Below are 23643 nucleotides of genomic sequence, written 5' to 3'. Positions count from 1 at the left end.
AACACCGATTTAATTGTATGCTTGTATAAAATAATAATTTATAGATAATATTTGCCGATGTTTCATGTTCTAAACCTTTTTTTTTTCAAATATATTGACTTTCGGATTTGTAACTACCAACATAAAAAAGGTTGGCAACGTTGTCTGTCACTGTCACTGTCAAAGAATGGAATGTAGGGAATGTTTATGTTAAGAAATTCTCTAAAAATTAAATAAAATATTGTCTGACAAATTATTGAAAATATAATCGCTGAAGACAACATGGCAGTTTGTGCCGCAATAGTAGGAAAAGACGTAAGAAGCCAATAAACAGAATTACAATAATTGCACTGTGGAACTTGTGTTTTTCAGAACTCCCCCAAATACTTTTGTTGCATTAACCCTGATGAAGAATTACATTTCCAATATAAGGTGCTCTCCTCACTGGACATTATTGAGGAAAAGTTAAACCCTTCTAATAAAACAGCCACTGATTCCAGAGAACTTTATTTAGGCCAACTCTATTCACTTGAAACATGCAAAATGTATCCTTTTTAACTAAATTTCTGAATCAATATACAAGCTAATATTTCTTCCTTAATTTAATTCAGTTATGGATATGTTACAAATACAAAAATTAAATTCATAATAGTGGTGGATTCAACAAATATGAGCCTCAGGGATAATGATATACGATCAGTAAGTGATAATATTTTACTCATGTTTAAGCTTACATACTTAAAAGTTACACTAATAATATTTATTAAGCTATTCTTTTACACTAGTCCCCTCTTTATGCTCAATAGCTTTCTTCTTAGCAGTATTTTCGAACTCCATATCTTCATTCAGATTTTTAAGCAAGAAATAGAGTTCAGCTGTGGCAACAGTCAAGGCACAAAAAATCCCCAACACCATCCTCACCCCAAAATCTAAACTACCGATTAACAACTCGACCCCGACATAACCAAAGGCAAACCCGGTAATCACAGATACAACAAATTGAAAGACTGCTATAAGGTGTTTGTTCATCATTTTAATTTGATAACCGATAGTGTCTTCTGGCAGGGTCTTCCTGAAGTTATCCACATTTTTCGTCATGTTTGCATACTCCCGGTTTTGTTGTTCGGCTTTGAGTTTTTGACATCTTTTTTCCAACTCCTTGTTTCTTGGGATTAGTTCGTTTTTTGGTAAAACCACTTCAGATCCCTCCAAAAGCTCATGGAGGTATATTTTATTGTTGTTATCTGAATTTTGTTTTTGTACATAGGCATGCAGCCAGTGCAAGTCATGTAGTGACAACAACCTGGAGCTATTTGATACCTTTTTAGGCTTTGGTTTTTCAGGTTCAACATTTGGCACTTTCAAATTCAAAGAACTTATAAATTTTTTATCCGTCTCTGTTATAAGGTATTCAGGCCTCGTTCGTTTCTGCTCCGCTGCCTCATCAGGCTTATTTTTATAAATAATGTCTTGAATGCCTACAGGAACATTGTCACCCACCACTTTTATATCTTTGATAAAGTTTCTTAGTTTTGGGGAAGGATCCACTAGCACTTGGGTGTTTTTTATTTGGCCTATATTCCCGGCCATATTTTGGCTTGTTTTAAAGCAGAAAGTCACGTTTTGTTCAATTTTCGGACATTATTTAAATTACTGTGTAAAGGAAGCTCACGTGATCAGCTGTTTTTGACATCGGTAAACAAAGGTCTGTCATGCGGTACGGCGTTGCCAGCTTTTGCGCGATATCCTCTGATCAATTTTTGAACGTACAGTGGTTCAATATTCAAACTTTCTTAGGCCCGGTTGTACAATGGGCGTTCAACAACAGTTCATAAAGATCTCCCGTTCAGCGGAATTAATCCGTTGTTCAATGTTGGTTCAAACGATAACCTGCGGTTCATCTTGAACGTCCAATTTGGAGCGTTCAAGCAAATTTTTGAGATTAAATTAATATTTAGTATATCATTTTGATATTTTTTATTTATGTAAATGCAGCCGCCTTTCGATAATTATTGTGTTTGGTAAGGTGCTAATTTATTAGTTACTAGGTACCCTAGACTTAGTTTACAAACCATAAATATAAAAATGGATCCTATTTGGGAATGACGAAAGTCGAAAATTTTCTGGAATTAGTAAATAAAATTTTACACCCTAGATCATCACAGGTGTACAGGGATAGACTGGATCATTTGGGATGATAAAGAATTTAAGGCTAGATTTAGGTTGGAAAAGCAAGCTGTAAGAGTCATAGTAGATAGAATTTCTGAACAAATTTCATCGGTTACGGACGAGTATGTTGATTTGTATTAGTTCAATTACACTATTTATAGACTTTAAAAATACTTTTAGATCTTAGATAGAATATCGTCAGCATTTTTGCTTTCAATCTGAATAACAATTGATTCTAAAAATTTTACAATATTTAAGATTGAAAATGATTTAAAACAAGTTAAAAAAAACCTGCCATCAGTGTCATATTTTGATGTTAGTCCTGTAAGTTGGCTCCCTAATATTTCATGGATATCACTCTCGCTTGTAGTTATTGTTATAAATGTTTGCTTGGCCCTTTTTTTATATTCTCATACTTATTTTTAGAAATGTAACAGTTCTAAGGAGCTCTCCGCTTTCCTTGTATTTCTTTACTAAATTAATAAGAACATTTTCTTCTCTCACAGAGAAATTGCTTGCCCTAATTTTTTTCTCCATGTCAGATAAGCAGACCCAAACGGTTTGGCAAGCAGCAGGGGCCCCAAAACACTTTTAAACAAACAACACTTCGGAATTTACGGTATTGTTTGTGTTCAAAAAATACTTATAATCGGCAACAGACAAAAAACGAAGTAAATAAATAAATAAAAAGTAAATAAATTAATTACCGTAAACCGGGGTAACTTTGGTACAGTTTTTCATGTTTTTATTAAATTATACCATATTTTACGAAATTAACACCCTTATACTTGTTAATTATAAAACTTCAAAGCATTTACCAACTATAACTTACAAAAAACAACTTCTGTTTATTGTTTAGGCTGAGATATTGGACTTAGAAAGTGTTTTAAAGTTACCCGGATTTTTGGGTAACTTTGGTACACAAATATTTTCTTTTATTATTTTGCCTGCTAAAAGGTACGTCCTAAAGATAGACGTTGCATTGAATTTACAATTTATTAAAAAAAAGGAAATACGTAGTTTATTAGATATTTGATGTATGCAAAAGATGTAAAAGCAGAAAAAAAAACAATAAAATTTTAAAAATGAGGCCTATTTTATAATTTATTGTTTCAAAACATTGATTATACAAGATAAGTAAATATATAAGCTTAGGTTTTACTAAAAAAAAAACTTTAACATTTTTATAGAAGATCCCTTAGAACATTGAAAGGCCTTTCAATGTTCTAAGGAAGATCCTTTATCTCAGGAACATCAAAAACTTCTCGATTTCCTCTGCGTATCGGTTTATCTATGGACTTTAGTATCTCGTCATTACGATAATAGATTTCATCTTTACGACTTGGCCATTTCCACTGCTTTCCATATGATTCGATTACGTTTATGATGGCCCCATTTTTAAGAACCTTTGTAATTTGCCCAGGGTAGTATTTGCCATCAAAAATAACCAACACGTAATTCCCGACCATTCTATTAATTTTAGGACAGGCAGTTTCTTTGCCCGTTTCTTCCTCTGCCTTAGAATCCTCTGAGAGTTCAGAACAAAAGAGGCTGTCACTGCTTTCTGCATATATTACGGTCACAACGCTCTCATCAGTACTTGAATCCACCGAATTATTCTTTTGCCTTTTTAGCTTTTGTTTCTGCTTGTTTGCTTGCGTGATCAATGGCAAATTATCGGAGTCTGAACTATCAGAAGCTATTTCTGGAATATTAATACTATTGGGAGCTTTGGAGGTGGAGGGTTGAGGCTGAGAATAGTTAATGGGTACGGGAGAGACCGGGTTTTGTATGTCGGAGACTGTTATTCCTTTCCCAGGAGGTACTTGGAGTTTCTTCTTTCTTCGAATCCGTGATGTCGTTGCTTGTTCACGCTTTTCATTGAGATGTTCAAGAAAACTTTGTCCCACAACCGTTTTAATTAAAGGATCGTCTGCAACAACATTACCGCACAACCTACTTAACACAACTTCCCTATTTAAAGGGTAAATGCCGCATTTTTTAAATCCTGCTTTGAGACTCTCAACACCGCGTTCTTCTAATTTTGACATAAGTGTCTTTAATAGTCCAGGAAAAGTGTCCTTCGGTATTCCATTAAAGCGGCTTCCTTCTGCGGTATTTTTCCAGGCATTAAGAATTTGCCGCCAGTTACTTTTCATTGGGCGAAAATAGGCAACATCCAAAGGCTGAAGGAGATGAGTGCTATTAGGAGGCAATGCAATGAATCTAATATTATTCAATTCGCACAATCTGATGACTTCCTGATTAAGGTGGGAGCTAAGGTTGTCCCCAATCAATATTTTACGACCCTCCTGTCGTTTTAATAAGGGTAGCATTAAGTTTACAAACCAATCTTCAAATATTTGGAAATCAAACCACTCACTGCTAGTACTATTGTAACGAGTATTTAAGGGGCCACCTTCTGTCCAAGTTGACCAAAGCCTTTGGGCCTTGTAGTTGACATACACGGGAGCAACCTGTCCAGCAGCATTTCCACAAATCATAAGGGAAGTACAGGCTTTTGAAGAATTTCGAATTCTTTCCGGGTATTTGGTCCCTTTCCTGGTAATTACTTTTGATCGGCCTGGATCGTCAACGAGATTTGTCTCGTCATAATTGTAAATATTAGCTGGGGGTACTCCTTCCAGCTCAGTTTGTAGATTATCAAAATATTCATTGATAATTGCGTCACTAATAGCCGCTCGAGCGCGACTAATATTTTGAGAAAACCGTTGACTGAGTTCAGGCCTACGTTTTAAAAATAAACTTATCCAATCGGGTCCTGGATAGTTATCCTTAAAACATTGCACTTTTCTGCCTCGCTTTTCTAAATAAGACTTGACAATGGTTTTTAAGTCCTCACATGTCACCGGAAACCCAAAATTTGATAAAGCAATTAGGTGTCCAGAAAATGACTCTTCTTCCTGGTCTGTAAAAACCCTTGGTTTGCCAGGCATTCGCGAATGTTTTCCGTGAAGCTTATTCCATAACGTATTTTTGGAAATTTGGTATTTTTTTGCTGCATTTCGAAGAGAAATTGATTTATTTTTAATCTCTTCAAGAGCTTGCTGAAGTTTCTCTTGGCTATAATTTTTGTAATTGCGTTCACCGAGGATACGCTGCTGCTGTCGAGGCACTGGCTTACCTGAAAAAAGAAATAAAAAACATAGAAACATACACTGCATCAACGGTGTAACTTTGGTACACTATATTTTTTAAATTTGTCCCCTACTTAGACATCTGCCGTCTAACTTTGGGACATGTACCAAAGTAACCTCCATATGTTATGATTTTTAGAACAAATTCAAATATTTCTTTTTTAATAAAAATTACAATTTTATATATGTTGTTAAAACTATCCTAGAATATGACTAGCTAACATGTACTTACCAGAAATTAAGTAGTTATGCTAGATTTGGATACACAATAGTAAGTTTACAGAAGTTTTAAAAACACCTGTTGACACCTGTCTACACTAACGATAAATGTTGCCAAACTTTTCAGTTTTGCAGAATATTACCTTATTTTAGACTTTAAGCACTAAAACTTAACGTATTTAAAGAAAAAAGTCTTTTTGAAGAAAATAATTTAAAAAAACAGCTGTTGTCCCAAAGTTACAAGCCAAGTCACAAAGTGTAATTTTAATGAATAGGTTAGGTTCTTCTTTTCTTTTTTATGTGGCCATTGCATACTTTAAATAGAACCTAGATTAACTAAACTTGTACTGGAACAACACACGAACCTCTGAACTATGTTCAACGAGGAACTGCAGTTTAGTAGAACTTAAGTCGAACCACTGCTTGTACAACCGGGCCTTAGGCAAAGTTCGATACTTAGTAGTTCGATAATAGTAGCAAAAATATTCGATTAGTTAGTCATTTAAAATCTGTATTTTGTTGAAAGCACTCACAGTGGAAAGGTAGTTACATTTTCCTAGACAAAATTTTAAATTTAATATTATGTGACTAGAGTTAAAATTTAATAACTTCAAAACAGTACACAAGTAAAGTATTTCTCCAACACTTCTTCTCCACAAATATGAGATATACAGAAAGGGTTCATATCAGGTAAAGGTACACGAGATCATTACATCATTACCCGACAGATCATTGAAAAAGCGAGGAAACGCAACTTAAAATTATAGTTGTGCTTCCTGGACTACACGAAGGCGTTCGACTCTATAGACAAGTTAAAACATTAAAAATAAATTAAAGGTTTCCAAAAATACAGCCATAATTTCTCTTTACTTTCATTTATTATGGCATAATGTTTCGTCTCGGTTTTGAGACTTATCCCTATGGCTAGGATACAAACAAATACGCAAACAAAGCAACAGTTACATAATTACTGACCTTAACACATTTAACAACAAACACAAAGTTGACCAGAAGTATAAAACGTTCTTTTGAAAAGAGGCTGTATTTTTGGAAACCTTTTATTTATCAAAAACCCTCGGCCTGCAACCTTCACCACAACTTAAAACATTAAAAGAACTTCATGTGGTGATAGGAACAAGAAAGACAATATGAGAACTAACCAATTTGAGAAGAAAAAGCATGTCGGAGTTAAATCTTCAATTTTTAATAGATCGCCATATCTTCCTTTGAAATGTGAAGTTTGAAACCAATGTATTTTACGCTGATTTTTCCCTTCAAAAATGGTGTCGAGTACTTTTCCGATAAAATCAATAACACGGCTGTTATAAGCTATACAAAATTTCACCCTCTCATGCCTTTTCCTGAATAAAATTTATAATAGAATTTTCTTAAAGATTCTGTAATCTTGATAATTTTCTCACCCATTTTTAGATGTTTAGAAAAATCCATTCGGAATACGCAGACATGGTTAGCAACCCATTTTACATTCCAGGAGAACCAATTACCTCCAAGTAAGTGTAAAAATTCCCAAGTTTTACTCTCAAGCATTTTGTTGATTTTTAGGTCTTTTGACACCAGTATCAAGAGCATCATCACAGGAACAGTGTAACTTGTGAGAAATAAAAACAAACGAAAAACCTTCTAAAATATTTTTTATTTAACTAACAAATACATTTTATTTCTTTAACAATAATAATAATAATCGGTTCATTGAAAATTTATTAACAATCTCAGAAAATACTCAATATTTCCTATAATAGTATAGTGTTCTGGAAACTGGTCGCTCCGAAAAACAAAAAGCAAAATCAGGCATCATATAATATTAGAAAAATTACTCTTATTTTCGCAATTACAATTTTAAATTCCGCAAAGTATATACATGGTATTTACAATGAGCACAATACTGTTCTTTACATAAGGTGAATATACAAATGCCAGGGAAAAACTACATACTGGTATATATTAATAATATTGTCGAGAAATTCTGCAAGCTTTCGAAAAAACAGCACGGGTATTAAATATGTTTTTTTTTAATTATTGCACTACAACAGTTATTGTATTTTGAACGATTTTCCACATAATAATATAATATTTAAAACTTAAAAGCACGTCTACTGATGCATAAATATTTTGCCACCTTGAAATACCTCCCTTAATGTCTTTTACGGTAACGTTAAAATATTAGGGCGCTAAAGGGCCCCGCTTTGTGCAAAAAAAACAATCATAAAATTAAAATAAAATGGAATAAAATATCTTTTTTTTTTGGACCTAATAAAGAGGAATCAACTATACAATAAGGGCATCTCAGTTATTGAACTTATATTTTGCTGTTTTCTATCATATCCACGTTTATTTTATAGTAAACGTACGGATAATACTCGGCCTGTCCGAAGCCTAATCCAGGAATGTCAACGTTCTGAAAAATTCGTGAATAGTGAAAATTAAATATTATTGGGAAAGTAATTATATAATTACATCAACGTGGGACCCTTGGTGTCCCACACTGCCATCCAAATGCCCGTACAACTGGTTCAAAATGTCCCTCAAACGTTTCATGGTTTTTTTATGGGGGTGGATCAAAATTGCTTGGAAATTGACTGGTAGGCCGTATCTGAAATTCACATTTATCGGATTTTAAAAGGAATCCGGATAGATGCAGCTTTAGGTTTAACAAAATGTTTTAGTGATTTATGATTTCAATATATTAATTAAGTAGTGATCTAAGAGGAAAAGAGAATTCTCGATATTTTTGTTCATTTATTTCGCATTTACAGAAACTAGAAGATAAAAAAAGTTTTAGATAACATTCTCGAAGTCTAATGGTGAGCGTCGAATTTCGAAGTAGCCGAGGAATTAAGTATTTACAGTTTTAGTAAACTCGAAAAATTCATCCATTTTCCCAAAGATGCTGGTCATACGTTTTTATAAAAGGCAAAAACACAAAATCTACAGCATCACAGAAACATTTAATAAAACGACAAAGGTTACATATTTCGCCCGACTAGAGCAACATCAGACCATAACATACACAAAACACCTAACATATAAATAAACAATGCTTACCTACAATGTAAGATGGTCTGATGATGCTCTAGTCGGGCGAAACATGTAACCTTTGTCGTTTTATTAAATGTTTCTGTGATGCTGTAGATTTTGTGTTTTTGTCTTTTATAAAAAAAGTCTTAGTATTAGTTTGTTTTGTACTATATTTGGAGGAAGACACGAAAGTTAACGTAGTTGCAACGCAAGCAACTATTTAGAAAATTAACACGCGGTGTATCGAAGTAAAACAAAATTTCTCAACCAAAAATTTCTCAACTCAAACTCAAAAATGCTTTATTGACAATATAAACATAGAAGTTGTAGACAAAGCCAATAGACTGTACATTAAAGGAATAAATACGAGAAACTAATTTAAAATAAAATAAAATTAATGCTAATCATTAAAAAATTCACCTAAACTATAGTATGCTTTACTAGCAAGAAATATTTTCGTCCTTGTACGTAGGCTTTTTTCAGTCTTAAGTTATCTTATTTCTAGTGGAAGTTTATTAAACAGCTTTCTACCTCCATATATGATAGAGCTACGGACAAGTTCAAAATGAGGAATGGGTAGCCTCAACAAATAATTTTGTCGCGTATTATAGTGGCTTCCTAAGTGGAGTTCCTGTTTATATTTTCTAAAAACTAAGCAAACTGTTTCCAAAATAAAAATACAACACAGGGTTAAAATGTTATGACTTACAAAAAGCGGGCGACATGAGTCACGAGGCTTGGCCCCACACAGAGATATCTAATGGCCCTTTTCTGGAGTACAAACACTGAACTAAAAAGTGAATTTGAACATGAACCCCAAAAGCAAATTCCATATCGAAGGTGCGACTCGATAATCGCGAAGTATGCAGATCTGGCGATGGAGAAATTAAGACTGGTGGCAATAAACCTTAAGGAACTTGTCTATGGAAAGACCCAAAAACTTACTGAACGGTGGCATGGTGATGGCTTCATTATTTAAACATATATCATTTGTATTACATTTAAAATTAAGGATATTTGTTTTGGAAACATTAAATGTCAAAAAATTTGCCAGTCACACCAGTCTTTTATTTTTAACAAATCTGCACGTATATTGGCCTCTATTTGAGAAACATCAGAGTCGTGCCAGAGGATAGTGGTATCATCGGCAAACAATGTAAATTTGCCAGTTACCTGCAGTTGTGGCAGATCGTTCACATAAATGAGAAAAAGTAAAGGACCAAGTACTGATCCTTGCGGAACACCCACATTTATATTAAGTTCCTTAAAGATACCACCATTAAATTTGACAGCCTGGACACGATTTGATAAGTAGGAACAAAATCACTCAAGGGCAGTTCCTCTGAAACCATAGAGCCCCAGTTTCATCAGCAGCACTCTGTGACTCACGCAGTCAAATGCCTTGGACAAGTCACAGAATACCGCTGCTGCAACTTCACCAACATTCAGTCGGTTGTACAGGTGCTCTAGAAAGATAAAGATAGCATCATTTGTGCTCACAGACTCACGAAAGCCAAACTGCTGAAGACTCAATAGGCCAAACCGATTTAAAAATGAAACCATCCTCACCTTAACGAGTCGTTCCACTATCTTGGCTAAAGTAGGCAATAACGCTATAGGTCTAAAGTTAGAAGGACAGTCGCGATCGCCATCCTTGTAAAGAGGAACAATCATTGCTTTTTTTAAGCACTCTGGGAAAACTCCAGACATAAATGAAAAGTTAATTGACTCGGCCAAGACTTGCAAAGCAACAAGAGGTAAAGCAGAAAATATTTTAGGAGAAAGCCCATCCCAACCTGATGAACTCTTATTCTTAATATTAACCATTAACTGTTTAAGCTCTTCTACACTTGTGGGGGCAAAAAAGAAAGATTCGGCTACTACCACATGGCTGAGATAGCTCCTGGGATCTATTTTTTGTGAGAGATTGGCTGCAAGGTTACTAGCAATATCACAGTAGAAGGAATTGAGGACATTGGAATCTAAGGTACTTGGAATAACCAAGACATTATTTTTACCCCTTAGCTCATTTAAAATCTTCCAATTTGCTACAAAACCTAAAAAAGAAATTGTTAGCCAAAGACCAATCCATGACTAAGCATGAAAAACAAAATCCCACTTCTCATTAGGACTTTGAACCAGGATGAGGTAGTGATCAAAATAGATAATAAACCTTAGGACGAGAATTCATGTTTTACTGTTAAATATAATAGGAAAATTCAATTTTTTTAAAAATCTCGTTTAATCAAAGAAATTAAGTACTATCAATAAATGTGATGGCTGCGTTCTGTACCTAAAGCATGATTTAATATTAGATAATCTAACTATTGAAATTAATAATCAGAATTTTTTGAAAATAACAAATTCAAATATGCATAACTGCAATTTATCGTTTACCATCTTTAAACGCAGATCAGTTTTTAGTGGATTTAAATATCCTATTATGTAATATACCAGACAGCGATACCTGCGATATTGAAATATATGAAATATCAACAATGTACACTAAATGAAAAAACTAATCCTAACCTAAAACTAAGAGAGTTTGTTTACATTTTGTCGTTTATAAAAAATTTATTTTCTCTAAGTTACCAAACCTAGTAAATAAAAATATTAGGTCTTCTGGATGAATTCATGAATGTTCTACACTAATTGATAATAATTTTTACAAAATATACAAAGATTGTTAATATTTCAACTGATTGTTAAATTTTCAAAGTGGCTTATAACTTGAGGTTACAATGGCTCATAAATGTGGTACATGTAGTTTTTATCTAGATGACAAGCAAGCAGTAATAGCTGTAGAGGCAGATTTCACCTGTCTAAAAACTCTCTCAACCTCTGAATTAAAAGCGGTTGTTTTGCAAAAGCGTGTGCTCATGTACTTTTGCAATTTTCGATTGCAGAGATGCCTTCAAAAATGTGGAAGAAAATTGAGACAAATGGAGGAAGAAACCGAATTGCTTTCAACAACATGTTGAAAAGGATCTCATGATCTACAATTTGCAAGAACCTAATTCTTCTTCTATGATTGGATTAAAGATGATAAAGTGCGTGTGTCTGTTCTCCAAACTAACAAAACTCCAACAGGAAACATCGACAATTTTCATAAGGTGATTCGTGTTGATAAAGCCATAAATAATAAGCCTAGACCTACTAAAGTTATTTTTAAGGCTAATGTGACTTGCTTTATAATCAAGTAATAAATTACGTCAACCTTCTTATAAAATATCTTCTGATCAAACAAAAATGCAACAGGATGCCTATAAAGCAGCAAAAAAATCTCTTGAGGAGTGACAGATTGCAGGAGAATGTGATATCATCAGGTATCATAGAGGATTGACAGTGGTTGTTGACTCGAAACAAAAATACTCACAGCAACCCCACTAAATTTATACCTACTTCCAAAATGTCAGTGGTCTTCCGTCCAAAATCGTGGAATTAGTAGGACCTATGTCATACTGTTCTTATGGCATTTTATTCTTTGTTTTAAAGTAATTCAAACGATATTATATCTCATGGTGAACTTGTGTAATGGATTTAAGCCATTTAGGTGTGGCAGGAATGCTGGGTCTAGCAAGAAATCTAGTGATGGAGGAGCTCTAAAGTTTGTTAATAAGTTGTCCCAATAATGGAGGTCCTGTGCCAAGTTGGTAACGATGTTTACATTCCACCACAGTTTCCTATGGATTTGTACCACCGTCACTGTGAGATTGTTGAATCCATTGGGTCACTTTGGTTTTAAAATCAAAAGATCTTGGGTATGATAAATTATTCTATGATAATGAGGGCAATGTGTCTGCGGAGATATCTATGAAATTTTATCTATACAGTGCGGCTCTTACTTCAACCCCTCACCCTCTTATCTTTTGAGTGTGTTTATATAAAAATTTGAAATTTGGCACAGATCATTAGCAACCTAAATACTACTTTTTGGTGCCAAGGTTATTTTGCAAAACGCCATTTTAAAATATTAAATTTAAAATAATGCTTTATGATCCTAGAATATTAAGTCATTACTTCGTTGTTGGTGTGTCGTTGTTTGTAGTTTTTGTCAATGTCAAAAAACATTAAAAAAATCAAAAAACTCCATATTATACCGATTTGTCAACAGTTTATTAAATCCATCAATCAGTCGTGGGTTATGGCATGCTAGGACATTAAAGGTAGGAAAAGTGATAACGATTCATTCGAAAATCATTTCAATTTTCCACCAATTTCCCTCCCTACCTGTCAAACATTCAAAAACTAGTGAAGGTAAGAATACTATCAATTAGGAAGAGAACAAGCGATGCCAACCCACCCGTAAACACAACTTAATGCGTAAAAAGTTATTGCAGCAGTTTTCTCCGATTTGTCAAAGGCTTCTGATTGCATTAATTCCCAAGAATTGCGACATTTTGATTTTAGGGAGCTGGGTGAAAATTGTCCCAATCTTTCCTAGAAGTCATTCAGTGTGAAGTATGTACATCAGTACTTTCATATCTTTTATTCCTGATTTATTATAATGATTAGTCTCTTTATAGCACAATGTTGGCAAAACAAATATTCTAGAATTTCAGGGCACTCTTAATGGTTCCTATTTGGGTAACCTACAGTTGGATTATCGGAATGGTATTGTATCGAAATTCCTTGAATCCCATAGAATCGTGTTGACCTTTATTTAAATCCAAACGAATTCACTCCTTAACATCCTTATTTATACTGGAAACAGCAACAATTTTTGAGGTATTACTTAGTGACCTAATATTACTCTAAATGAAATGTTACTCTACAGGAAATATTCTTAAAAACCACTACAAATCTAAATGAATAAACTGCATAATATTAGCAAAACATTCCTTTACAATGCTTGTTAAGAATTTCATATGATTGAGGCTAAAATCTTCTTTTGGACATCAGACTTTATAGATCACTAGTAACTCTAAATAATGATTATTATAAATTATGTTTTGTAGCATAAAAACCCTGAAGAATTCTTAGAGAACAAAAGGTCAGTAAAATGTTGTAAATAAAAACAGTTTGTTGAACTTGAGAAAAAACTAAAAGGTGAACTTACCTTAAAACAGATTCAACAAACACCCTAAGTGCCTTGACGTGGATCCAGGCGCAGAAGCACTCGCTGAAATTCACCTTGAGCCATCTGACCAAGGGGCCCTAGAGTATTAATTAAATTAATTAAATCCCGTAATAAGAGAAACACGAGAAAAACTAACAAATTGCTTCTTCTTATCGGTAGCCAGCTTGGTAATCTCGTTCTTGCCGGCGGCGAGCTGCTCCTCGTCATAAACGAAGTCCCTCACAATAAATTTCCTTTCTCTGGCGTGGTGTTTGAACTCGTCGGCCACCTAAAATTCGTCAAATTATAAAGAAAAAGGCGCATTTTCAAAGGGGGTTAAAATGGACCTTTTTGAACAAGGTGACGTTGAAGAGTCCGTACTCGTTATCCTGAGTGATCAACTGGGAGGACCTCGGTACGATCATCTTGGTGATTTTCTCGTAGGTGGCGTTCCATTCGTTAAATTGCGCCCTGGAATTACGAACCAGAGATAGAACTCGAGTAGCGCGATATATTTCAGGAATATTCTTCAGCAATTTAAATATTCCTGGACCATTTTATCTTTATTTAACATGTTGACTGCCATGACATTTATATAAAAACCATTCTCGGACGCCACTATGTCAAAATTGAAATAATTAGTCAAAATGGCTTACAAATCAAAACTTTTAATATTATATGTTATATTTATTTTTATTTTTTTTTAAAAAACAACTTTCGAGTTATCTCGTGGTCGGGCGTGTCCGAGCAGAAGTTTCTTGCGGCGCCCAACCACGATTTCAAATATGCACAAAGTACAAATGATTGAAGTGCGCAACAGGAACGGAAAAGTTTCTGTAAAACCTAATATAATAAAGGACTACAATGCAGGAATGTCAGGTATCGACCAGTCCGATCAAATGCTAAGTTACTATAGCTCACTAAGAAAAACCATTAGATGGCCGAAAAAGATTGCATTGCATATTCTCGAAATACAGTGGCGTAACAACGGTGAAATTTGTTGTGTTCGAAAAATCGCACGGGGCCCCCTACACTAAAGGCCGCCCCCTGCTTTTTCGGTCCTTGCATATCTATCATAAGTGAAAATACAATCATTTTTCAATCTCAAAATAATTTTATGAAATGTCGATGCTTTTCTTGTCATTGTTCCCCGTGAAAAAACCTTAATAAAGTTCAAGGAGCTGAATGTCGGGGCCCCCGACCTGTATTTGCATTATTTGGCCAAGACACGAAGATATCTTAATTTTTTAATGCCTGAAGTAGGCTAGATTTACAAACAAAGTGTCCGATTTTCTTTTCTTTAAATATCTTCCCCAGTAGATCATTATCAAATAAAAATGTAGAAAAATGTGAATATGATTTTCAGTAACCATAAATTTGGTAGAGGCCCCATATATTCTATAAAAACTCTATACTCAAAAACATTAGAAAATATTTTTATAGTTTACAGTCGAAACGAAAATTTTGCGAAAAAAATTTTGATAATCTTGCAAACATTAAAATTATAAAGTATTTGGGGCCCCCCTGCAACTTTACAGGACAGATTTTTCAGGTAATAACTAATTAAATGTTAGGAAAAAATTTAAATTTAAATAGCCGAAAGTTCTTTAAAAATTTTTCCGATATCAGTCAGCAGTAGTAAGCGGAGCGAGGGGGCCCGTGTTCGATGGAACACAGTGGAACACCGGTAGTTACGCCACTGTCGAAATATATATACATAACGCTTACTTGCTGTTTCGTGAATACCGGAAGCAGAATAAAATCTTTAAAATTTAAAGAGATGTTTGTGTCTACTCTTCTTGGTGATAAAAGTCCAGCAGCGTACAGCAGCGGGATTTTCACTATTTGGAAGGTATACCACCAACCGAAAAAAAACGACCTACAAGACCTTGCCGTGTATGTACTTCGAATAAACTTCGACGAGAAACACGTTATTTCTGACCTGTCTGTGACAGAAAAACCAGCCTTATGTGTGGAAAATTGCTTCAAGGACTACCACCTAAAGTAAAAATGACTAAACAAGACTTTTTAGACAATTTTTTTGTAAACTTCATATTATTATCTTGACTATCTGTAAACATTAGCAATGAAGTTTCCCTATTTTTAAGGCACAGTTTATGTTTCTCCGCTTTTTGTTAGAACTTTAAACATTTAAAAAATTTTTTTGTGTCACTGCATTTTGCTTCCTCTGTACTAAACAAGATGAAAATATAATTTAAAAATGACGCCACAATGAGTTTTACTGGTCTATTGCGGGCGCCCAGCACCATAAATTTCAACACAAACGCCACAAGTTTACTCGTACTGGGCGCCGTAAAACAGTTAGTCAAAACCGAGATAACTCGTGGCTGGCGACTGGCTATAGATTGCCAACCACGAGTTATCTCGTGCTTGGCAGTCAACGTGTTAAGTATAAGTATATATGTATATACATATACAATGAAAAGGCAAGAGTGCAGTTGAACGTAATTTTTTTAGCTGATTTATACACTTATCCTTAAGAAGAAGTAAATATGCCGTTTAGAAAAATTAAAAATTCCGAATGGTTCCGAAGATATTCGAAAAATTTTTCCTGAGCTTATTTCTTATTCGATTTTAAAATAATTTGCACACTTGCATTGCCACTTCTTTCGTGCTACATGATGGTGTTTTCATATTTTTAATATGACGTTTCGTCTTTTGCCAACTATCGTCAAATTTGTTTTTTCTTATAGGCGCCATATTTTGTTTTTGCATTATTAAATTTCCTTTTTAATGATGTGTCACAAGTAATATTTTTTTATTTTTAAAGGCCTGAATTTTTTGAAATAACTAAATGTGACAAGTGACAAGACATTACACGTTATAAATATAAGATAGACAGAAATACTAACAATGCAATAGCGTAGTAGTGCACTGACATTGCTTCAGGGGTACAATCTTGTTATTTTCGAAACACCTGTAAATATTTCAAAAGAGGCTAAATTAATCTATTTACTCGAAAAAAAAATTGACGATTGTTTAGTGTTTCCTTTGTCGGCCATCTTAAAGGACCATTATTTCCAATCGACCTGTCACCAAACCTTTCTGTAACATAATTTGAAACTCAAATTCAAATTTATTAGTATACAATACATCTTGTTTAGCAATTGAAGGTTCGAATCACTACCTAAAACTCATTTATACAATATACTAACAGTATTTACCAACACAATGGATTTTAAAAATCTGTACGTGTTGGTTATCTACCTATTCTAGTTAATTTCTTCTTATATTTAAAGTTACATCTTATCTTATAAATAATATTTGTACTTTTTTGTATCGGACATGTAAATATTATAAATTAGCAATCGAAACATACCCGTAAGAAAATAGTCTAAAAAAACATGTCGTGGATATATCGTGGGGAAGCACCATCATTTTCTAAAGGAATCATGTTATCCCAATAGTCTTCAAAATCCGATCTTAAAAACTGGTAATAAGAATATCCGTTAAAACACGTTAACTGCCACATGGCACCACATGTGTGCCACAAAAATTTATTGGCTTAGGTTTTATGGTACAGCATATGGACCATTCCCATCACTCTGATTTCATGCTGTGTGGTACAAACATTGAGCCACAAGAGCAGTGATACTAATGGGAACTTATAAGGCACGGCGCCACAGACCCAATTTAATAAAAACCCTAAGAATTTTATTTTTTATTTAAAAAAACAGCTGTAATTATAAAAAACCAAAAAACAAAGGTTTATTCACATTTAGTACTTTGAACAAAATATTTAGAAGGTATAATACTGCTAAGAGTTAGACAAAATATTGTTTTTAAATCAAAGAACTTTTGTGTTTAATAAAAAAACAACTTAAACAATAAGTTTTTTTGCAAATAGTGCATTCATATAAAGATCTTGGTGTCTTCGATTGTGCAGCTTTTGCACCGATTTCGTTGGACACATTGGCATAGCACACACACAATACATCTACAGCGGATTTTTATATCTTCTAATGTATGGTTTTCTTGTTCCTTGCTGTTGTCTGTTCTTGATTCCTTGGAAAATTCATCTTTATCAAAACGCAACATGGACATTGCAATCATCTCCTTGAATTTGGTTATAGAAACTTTCTGTTGAGTAACTTCAGAATATAGAATATTAGCATTTACAATTAACGTTCCTAACAAAAATTCAAAAGAAAGTTTTCTATACCATTTCACAACTCGCCGAAGACAAGCGTTGAACGATTTTAGTTCAAATCAAAGATCAACTATTTAATTGAGTCAAGTATCATTGCCGGTTTGTATTTTTCCTCGCCTCGCGAATTTTTTGTCTTTATTTGTTCATCAGTGTGTTTAGTGGATAATGCCAAAACATCCCTTTTATTCTTCCATTTTAACTGAACTATACCCGTATTACTTTCTTTCGCAATAGTTTCACCTTTTGAGTTATTTTTGCACAACTTCTTTACAATTTAGAGCTCTATTTGCCCGCAAAGTACCCACTAAATGGTTTTTTTTTTCTAATAAACTGTGCGCTAAAGACACACTGGTATAGTAATTATCAGTGTAAAGCGTCCTTCCGCCATAAAGTAGATTGCCCATCAGATCTAAAACAACCTTAGTAGATGCCGACATATCACTTTTGACTTTATCTTTTCCACAATATATATTGACATTGTAAGTATACCCGCCAGCTAAACAAAGTTTGTACAATTTAATTCCAAATTTATGGCGCTTATTGCGGATGTACTGGCGAAATAAAAGCCTTCCCCTAAAGGGAACTAATGTCTCATCTATACACACTGAATCTCCCGGAACCATAGCATACATATATCTCTTTATAAGTTTTTCTAACAGTGGATTTATTTTACGTAATCTATCAGTTTTTTCAAAATTTGGGCTTTCGTTATCACTACAATGTAAAGTTCTCAGTAAAAGTTCAAATCTATTGCGGGGCATTTTTTTCTTTACTTCATTTTAATAAAGGACACTTTTGGACCAATAATCAGATAGGCTAGGAAATTTAGCCAAGCCCATCCACAATATTATACCGAAAAATAATTCTATTTCCTCTTCGGATGTATCAACAAACTGATGCAATCTTGACCTAAGGCAAATTAATTTTTCCCCTGAGTTGATAAGCATACCTATTAGTTTCAGTAACTATTAGGTTTAAAATTTCATCCGTAACAAAAATTCTAAAGAAATCATAAGGTTCTTTATCATAAAAATGCACATAAATTTCAGGATTAATCCCAGTATTATCGATCATAAAATTAAATTTTTTTAGCATTGTGCCAGTAACATCTGTCCAAATAATATCGGATTTATTACCAGTAGTAGGTTCAGTGCAGTCCTCGCTGTCACTGGGACCTAGCTCAGCATATTGACGTATAACATCTTCAATAGTGTTATCGACGTTGGCCGAAAATGACAAGGTATGGATGCCTGAAAGAAAAAAAAAACACCAACTTTATATACCATTTTTATTTGCCGTAACAACCATAATAATTTTCCCTTTTTGAAATTATTTTCTGTTAGTTTTTTTTATTTCTTATTTTAATATTTCTGTATCTTTGCTTTTATGTATGCTTTCGATTTTTTAAAATTTCTCATAGTTCTGAGAAAATCTGATAATTTTAGTTAAAATTATCATTATTTTTTACTTGACACTTACCTGCGGATGTTGATGGCACTGGATTATCAAAAGATTTAGTTTGTTTTTGTGCCTGAATTTTCATTCTTTTTGGAATTGGCCTACATTCGTCATCAGTCGAAGAATGACTACTCTCTGATGGTTGATAAGAGTCAGAGCTTTCACCAAATGGGTCTGGCTCTTCATCTGACAAAACTTCATCCCACATCTTTTGTAGATATTTTTGATCATTTTCAAAGTCACCCATGATTGTATGAAATACACTACTAAAAGTTTTTTTATCCGTACAACACAAAAAAATAACTAAATTGCGGTCTGCACTTGTTTACTCTTATACAAAACTAATCGGTCAGCTGCGACGGCCAACGCGCACCACATGTATATTTCAAGTCGAATCCTGTCGAGATTTGTCAACAATATCTTATGGCACAATATTTGTGCCATAATCTAAAACTCAAAAAGAAAAATGAAAAAAATATAAATTTTTGAAAACTGTTATCAATTTTATATATTTTACTATTTTTATGTAAAAAAAATGGATAAATAAAAAGATGGCGCCGGGGACTCGTTTTTTTTCTTTACATTATGGCAGTTAACGTGTTAAAGAGTTCCGTTCATACAAAATTCGATTTTTATAAATACCTGCCCAAACATTTAGGCTTTACAATGTACAACATTAAGTTTTTACAAGTGTTCGGAATCATTTTTGATCATTTACAGGCATTTGACGTAATTTTCTAGTTTTTCCAGGCATTTAGGGTGATTTTTTTATGTTTTCTAAACATTTGATGTCATTTTCCATTTTAATTTAGAAAATTACGTTAGATGCCTGGAAGACAAAAATTTACGCAAAATTCTTGGAAAATATTTAAAAAAAATTGTGAAATCTCTGAAAAGCGTAAAAATTTCCATCAAATGTCCGAAATAAAATAGAAAATTAATCCAGTTTATAGAATTACGTAAAATGTCTGGAAATAATAAAAAATTACTCCAAGCACCTGGAAAATAAAAAAACTGATTCTAAAAAGCTGCAATAAAACAAAACTTCATTTTAAATGCTGGAATAATTAAAAAATTAAACCATTAGCGTGGAAAACTTTAAGAAAATCGAAAAACCTGTCAATTTCTCACATTTGAAAAAAATCTTACTTAAAAAGTTTACCCTAAAAACCTAAAATTTAATAAAAACATTATATTGCAAATACCTGGAAGACGTGGAAAATTATTCCAAAGTACTTGAATAGAACTAGATTTTATTCCACATGCCTGGAATATTAGAAAAATAGCAAAATAATCTGGAAAATATTTTTTTAAACATTTTAAAAATTCTACAATTGAAAACAAACACTTATCCTAAAACATTAAAATTAAAAGAAAAATTATTGGAAAAACTTGAAAAGACGTGATAATTGACCCAAAGTCCTGGAATAAAATTATTTTATCCAAATGCCTAGAATAATATAAGAATGCTCGGAAATTCGAAAAATGTTAAAAATTCTGACTTCAAAAACTGAAAAGAAAAGGTTATTTTAAAACATTAAAATTAAAAGATGAATTTTTTGAAATAATAATAATAATTCCCCGAATTGGGGATTATTTTGACTACAAATTCGTTTATTCTTTCTGTTAAAAACGCCACAGTTTGTAAATGTACTTTGATCGGTCCATATCACATTCTCAAGAAAATCAGTAATCAGAAAACAGCATCACCAGGATGCAGTTTTTGAGATAAATAGATTTTAAACGGCTTAAATCCACTTTTTTTTAAGTTTAGTTAAGTCTCCAGACACTTGTATGAGAGGCAATACTATTTCAGGAAACTTTCCGTGTAGATTTCTCTGGATTCACATTTATCTACAAAGTGTTTCTTTATGTAGCGCAATAAATACAAAAAACGCTAATCCATATCTCATTAAGTAAGATTTCTTTAGTTTCTTCATCCATTCTATCTCCATATTTACTTTTAGGCGTATTAAAAGAACCAAACATACCAACATTTCTATCCAAAGTTTTAAATAAAGTACGGTGCGATTGCTGTCGCTTATAATAAATTAATCATATCTCGCTTTTCTTCATTCGTAAAAACCATAATTGCATAAATTATTAGTAAAATACCTGTCACTTTGTATTACAATACTAACTAAACAAAACACAGATATATTTAATACCGATGATATTTACGATAATTTAATAAATATTGTCTTGACAGTTCACAGACTGCTGCGGCAAATTTGGTTTTTTCCAAAAATTCGAATTTTTACAAAAAATAAATTTTAAAAATGTAAAAATCCAATATGGCGTCTATAAGGAAAAACAAAATTGATGATGATTGGCAAAAGTATTATAAATACATAAATCAATAATCCTCTTAATCTACGAATGTTGAATAAAACATTCGGACATTGGTAATATATTTCCTTTGCTCTCAGGGATATTGTTCAATAACTAAGGAAAAGTCAGTGATATTAAATTAAAAAAAAATACAATCCAATACCAACTTACTTGGGCACAATCACCAACAAAGTCTGAAGATATTCAGAATCCAAAATGAAATGCTCTTTCTTAACCAAATCGGCCAAGTTCCTGGTCAACAGACTGCCGCTAAAGAAAAAAACCCAACATAAAACCGATTTTTTATGACACTAATCGATCTTACGTTTGTTTCTTCTCCAAACTCTGCAGACTGCCCTTCAGATTATTGTAGGCCGTCGATTTCGTCTTCAGATCGGCATCGATCTGACCAACTTGTTTGCTGATGATGTCCGCGATGTTCCTTAGCGACTGTTTGATCGGATATTTGGCGATGTCCCACTGGAATCTCGTCAAATAGTTCGGCAGATCGGCTACGGAGAGAAAAGCGATGCGTTGAAGGGAAAAAGGGGGTGAACGGACAACGGGGTGGGTTCTTTTAGGTCCAAAATTACCGAAAAAGGTTCGAAGATGTTGCTTATCATGTAACTTTTTTGTTGACCCTTCGAACCGCCACGGCAAGTTTTTTGGACCTAGATTTGTTATTGTACGTAAAGGCAAGTTTAAAAATCTCTAATTTAAAATATTTGAACGAACAGCAAATTCGTTGAAAATTCGATATGTATTAAAACTCGCCTGTACATCCATACAAATACCAACAATAAAAACAACAAAAACAAACATTTAAACAAATATACATCTAAGGACACCAAAACTAATGTGCTCCAAATATAAAATTTGAGTTAAAAAACAGACTGGGGGGGAAAACTTGCTCGTTTACTCGCACGCTAATCGTATATAGGCAAGTCAAAGAAGTTCCTGCCAGATGGTAAATCTCACACATGCACAATAATATCGTCCTAGATAAAGCGAAAAAAATGTTAGAAAAAAAAAATGAAGAAAAGAAAAATAAAATGCCAAGCAAAATGAATGCACATACTCACCGCAGATCCGAAAATGCCATCAATGAACCTAAATCGCTAAAAATTAAATGACGTTTCGATATTATAAAGACACCGATGAGAGTAATATGCATTAAAGACGGACACGAAGAAAAATGTTATTTTTTCGGGCAAATCTTGGCAATTTGACCGAAAAAACATGTACTGGTTGAACCAGGTGTGATGGACAGTGTCATGGACCAAACAACACTTAAAAAATTACTGTTTTAACCTAAATAGATAATTTTTTTCGTGAAATTATGTGCAATTGGGTAGAGGTGTAATTAAAACAAAAAAAAAATCAACATAAAATAAAGGAATATGTGGTTCGCGAACGATCGTCTGGTTGTGTTTTCTTTTTTTTTTTAATCATGATCCTTTTTTTTCAGGTAAAAAATGCTTTAAAGATTAAAGCAATGAATATCTAAATCTACAATTTCAAATACATTCTATAGTTGGCAAATGAACAAATTCATAATTATATAAATATTAAAAAGTGTGCCTACGTAAAGCCTATTATCAACAGCTGTCACCTAACAGGAACTCATCAAGTTGCCACTAATAAGGGAACCCACATTTTAACCTCAGAAATCAGAAAGTGCATATCATGTAATTGTGACACTGATGTGCATTTTCCGGTCAGAAAAAGGAGAAAATATGTACAAAAAGAATATGATATAGAGTGAGAGAGGTTATTCAGTTAGCGGCATGTTAGTGCTAAGTTTTGACCACCAGACCGTTTTAGTAATTTGGTTTTTGGCTTTAGGCAACAAGCTTAAAAAAATTAAGGGAATTAAAATTAAAAAAGTACGGAAGGCCGTGTTTTTCCAATGGGGAGATTTGTCGTCGCGAGGGGAGTCAAAAACTGAAATGGGAGGTCTTATGGTATTTTTTTGTCGCAGGGTACAATAGTCCAAATTTACGAAATTTAAAGTTTTTTACCGGTAAAATGTGTATTTCGACCCACTGTGCGATAACACGCTG

General features: G+C 33.4%; 3 protein-coding genes across 6 annotated transcripts in view; 1 reads left to right on the top strand and 2 right to left on the bottom strand.

The window, feature by feature from the left end:
* The first annotated feature begins 157 nt into the window (after window positions 1–157).
* LOC126742635 (trafficking protein particle complex subunit 2-like protein) lies at window positions 158–7172 on the top strand. The gene is made up of 5 exons (XM_050449368.1): window positions 158–294; window positions 352–524; window positions 591–678; window positions 6957–7036; window positions 7089–7172. Exons 1-5 carry the CDS (start codon window positions 262–264, stop codon window positions 7132–7134), a joined length of 420 nt encoding a protein of 139 aa, XP_050305325.1. The 5' UTR covers window positions 158–261; the 3' UTR covers window positions 7135–7172.
* On the bottom strand, window positions 680–1677 carry LOC126742634 (transmembrane protein 199). The gene has a single exon (XM_050449367.1). The coding sequence runs from the start codon at window positions 1567–1569 to the stop codon at window positions 748–750; it is 822 nt and encodes a 273-aa protein (XP_050305324.1). The 5' UTR covers window positions 1570–1677; the 3' UTR covers window positions 680–747.
* The window catches only part of LOC126742632 (V-type proton ATPase subunit C), a 42832-nt gene continuing 26349 nt past the window's right edge, over window positions 7161–23643 (bottom strand). For all 4 annotated transcript variants that reach the window (XM_050449364.1, XM_050449363.1, XM_050449365.1 and 1 more), the window contains exons 4-10: window positions 21906–22092; window positions 21752–21850; window positions 13968–14091; window positions 13778–13909; window positions 13621–13718; window positions 8001–8136; window positions 7161–7941 (exon numbers count right to left, since the gene is read on the bottom strand). In XM_050449364.1, the coding sequence (XP_050305321.1) occupies window positions 7843–7941; window positions 8001–8136; window positions 13621–13718; window positions 13778–13909; window positions 13968–14091; window positions 21752–21850; window positions 21906–22092 (875 nt within the window). In that variant the 3' untranslated portion in view covers window positions 7161–7842. The remainder of the gene's footprint in view (window positions 7942–8000; window positions 8137–13620; window positions 13719–13777; window positions 13910–13967; window positions 14092–21751; window positions 21851–21905; window positions 22093–23643) is intronic.

Source organism: Anthonomus grandis, chromosome 12 (assembly GCF_022605725.1).
Source record: "Anthonomus grandis grandis chromosome 12, icAntGran1.3, whole genome shotgun sequence".
NCBI lineage: Eukaryota > Metazoa > Arthropoda > Insecta > Coleoptera > Curculionidae > Anthonomus > Anthonomus grandis.
Note: the sequence above shows the minus strand (reverse complement) of the source record. Positions and strands in the feature narration are given on the sequence as shown.

What these genes read in the sequence shown, in the direction of transcription:
- LOC126742635 (XM_050449368.1), top strand. Translation starts at nt 262, where the DNA reads ATGGCAGTTTGTGCCGCAATAGTAGGAAAAGAC. An exon ending in CCGCAATAGTAGGAAAAGAC is followed by an intron (nt 295 to 351) that starts GTAAGAAGCCAA and finishes TGTGTTTTTCAG; the next exon opens with AACTCCCCCAAATACTTTTG. An exon ending in GGAGAACCAATTACCTCCAA is followed by an intron (nt 7,037 to 7,088) that starts GTAAGTGTAAAA and finishes GTTGATTTTTAG; the next exon opens with GTCTTTTGACACCAGTATCA.
- LOC126742634 (XM_050449367.1), bottom strand. Translation starts at nt 1,569, where the DNA reads ATGGCCGGGAATATAGGCCAAATAAAAAACACCCAAGTGCTAGTGGAT.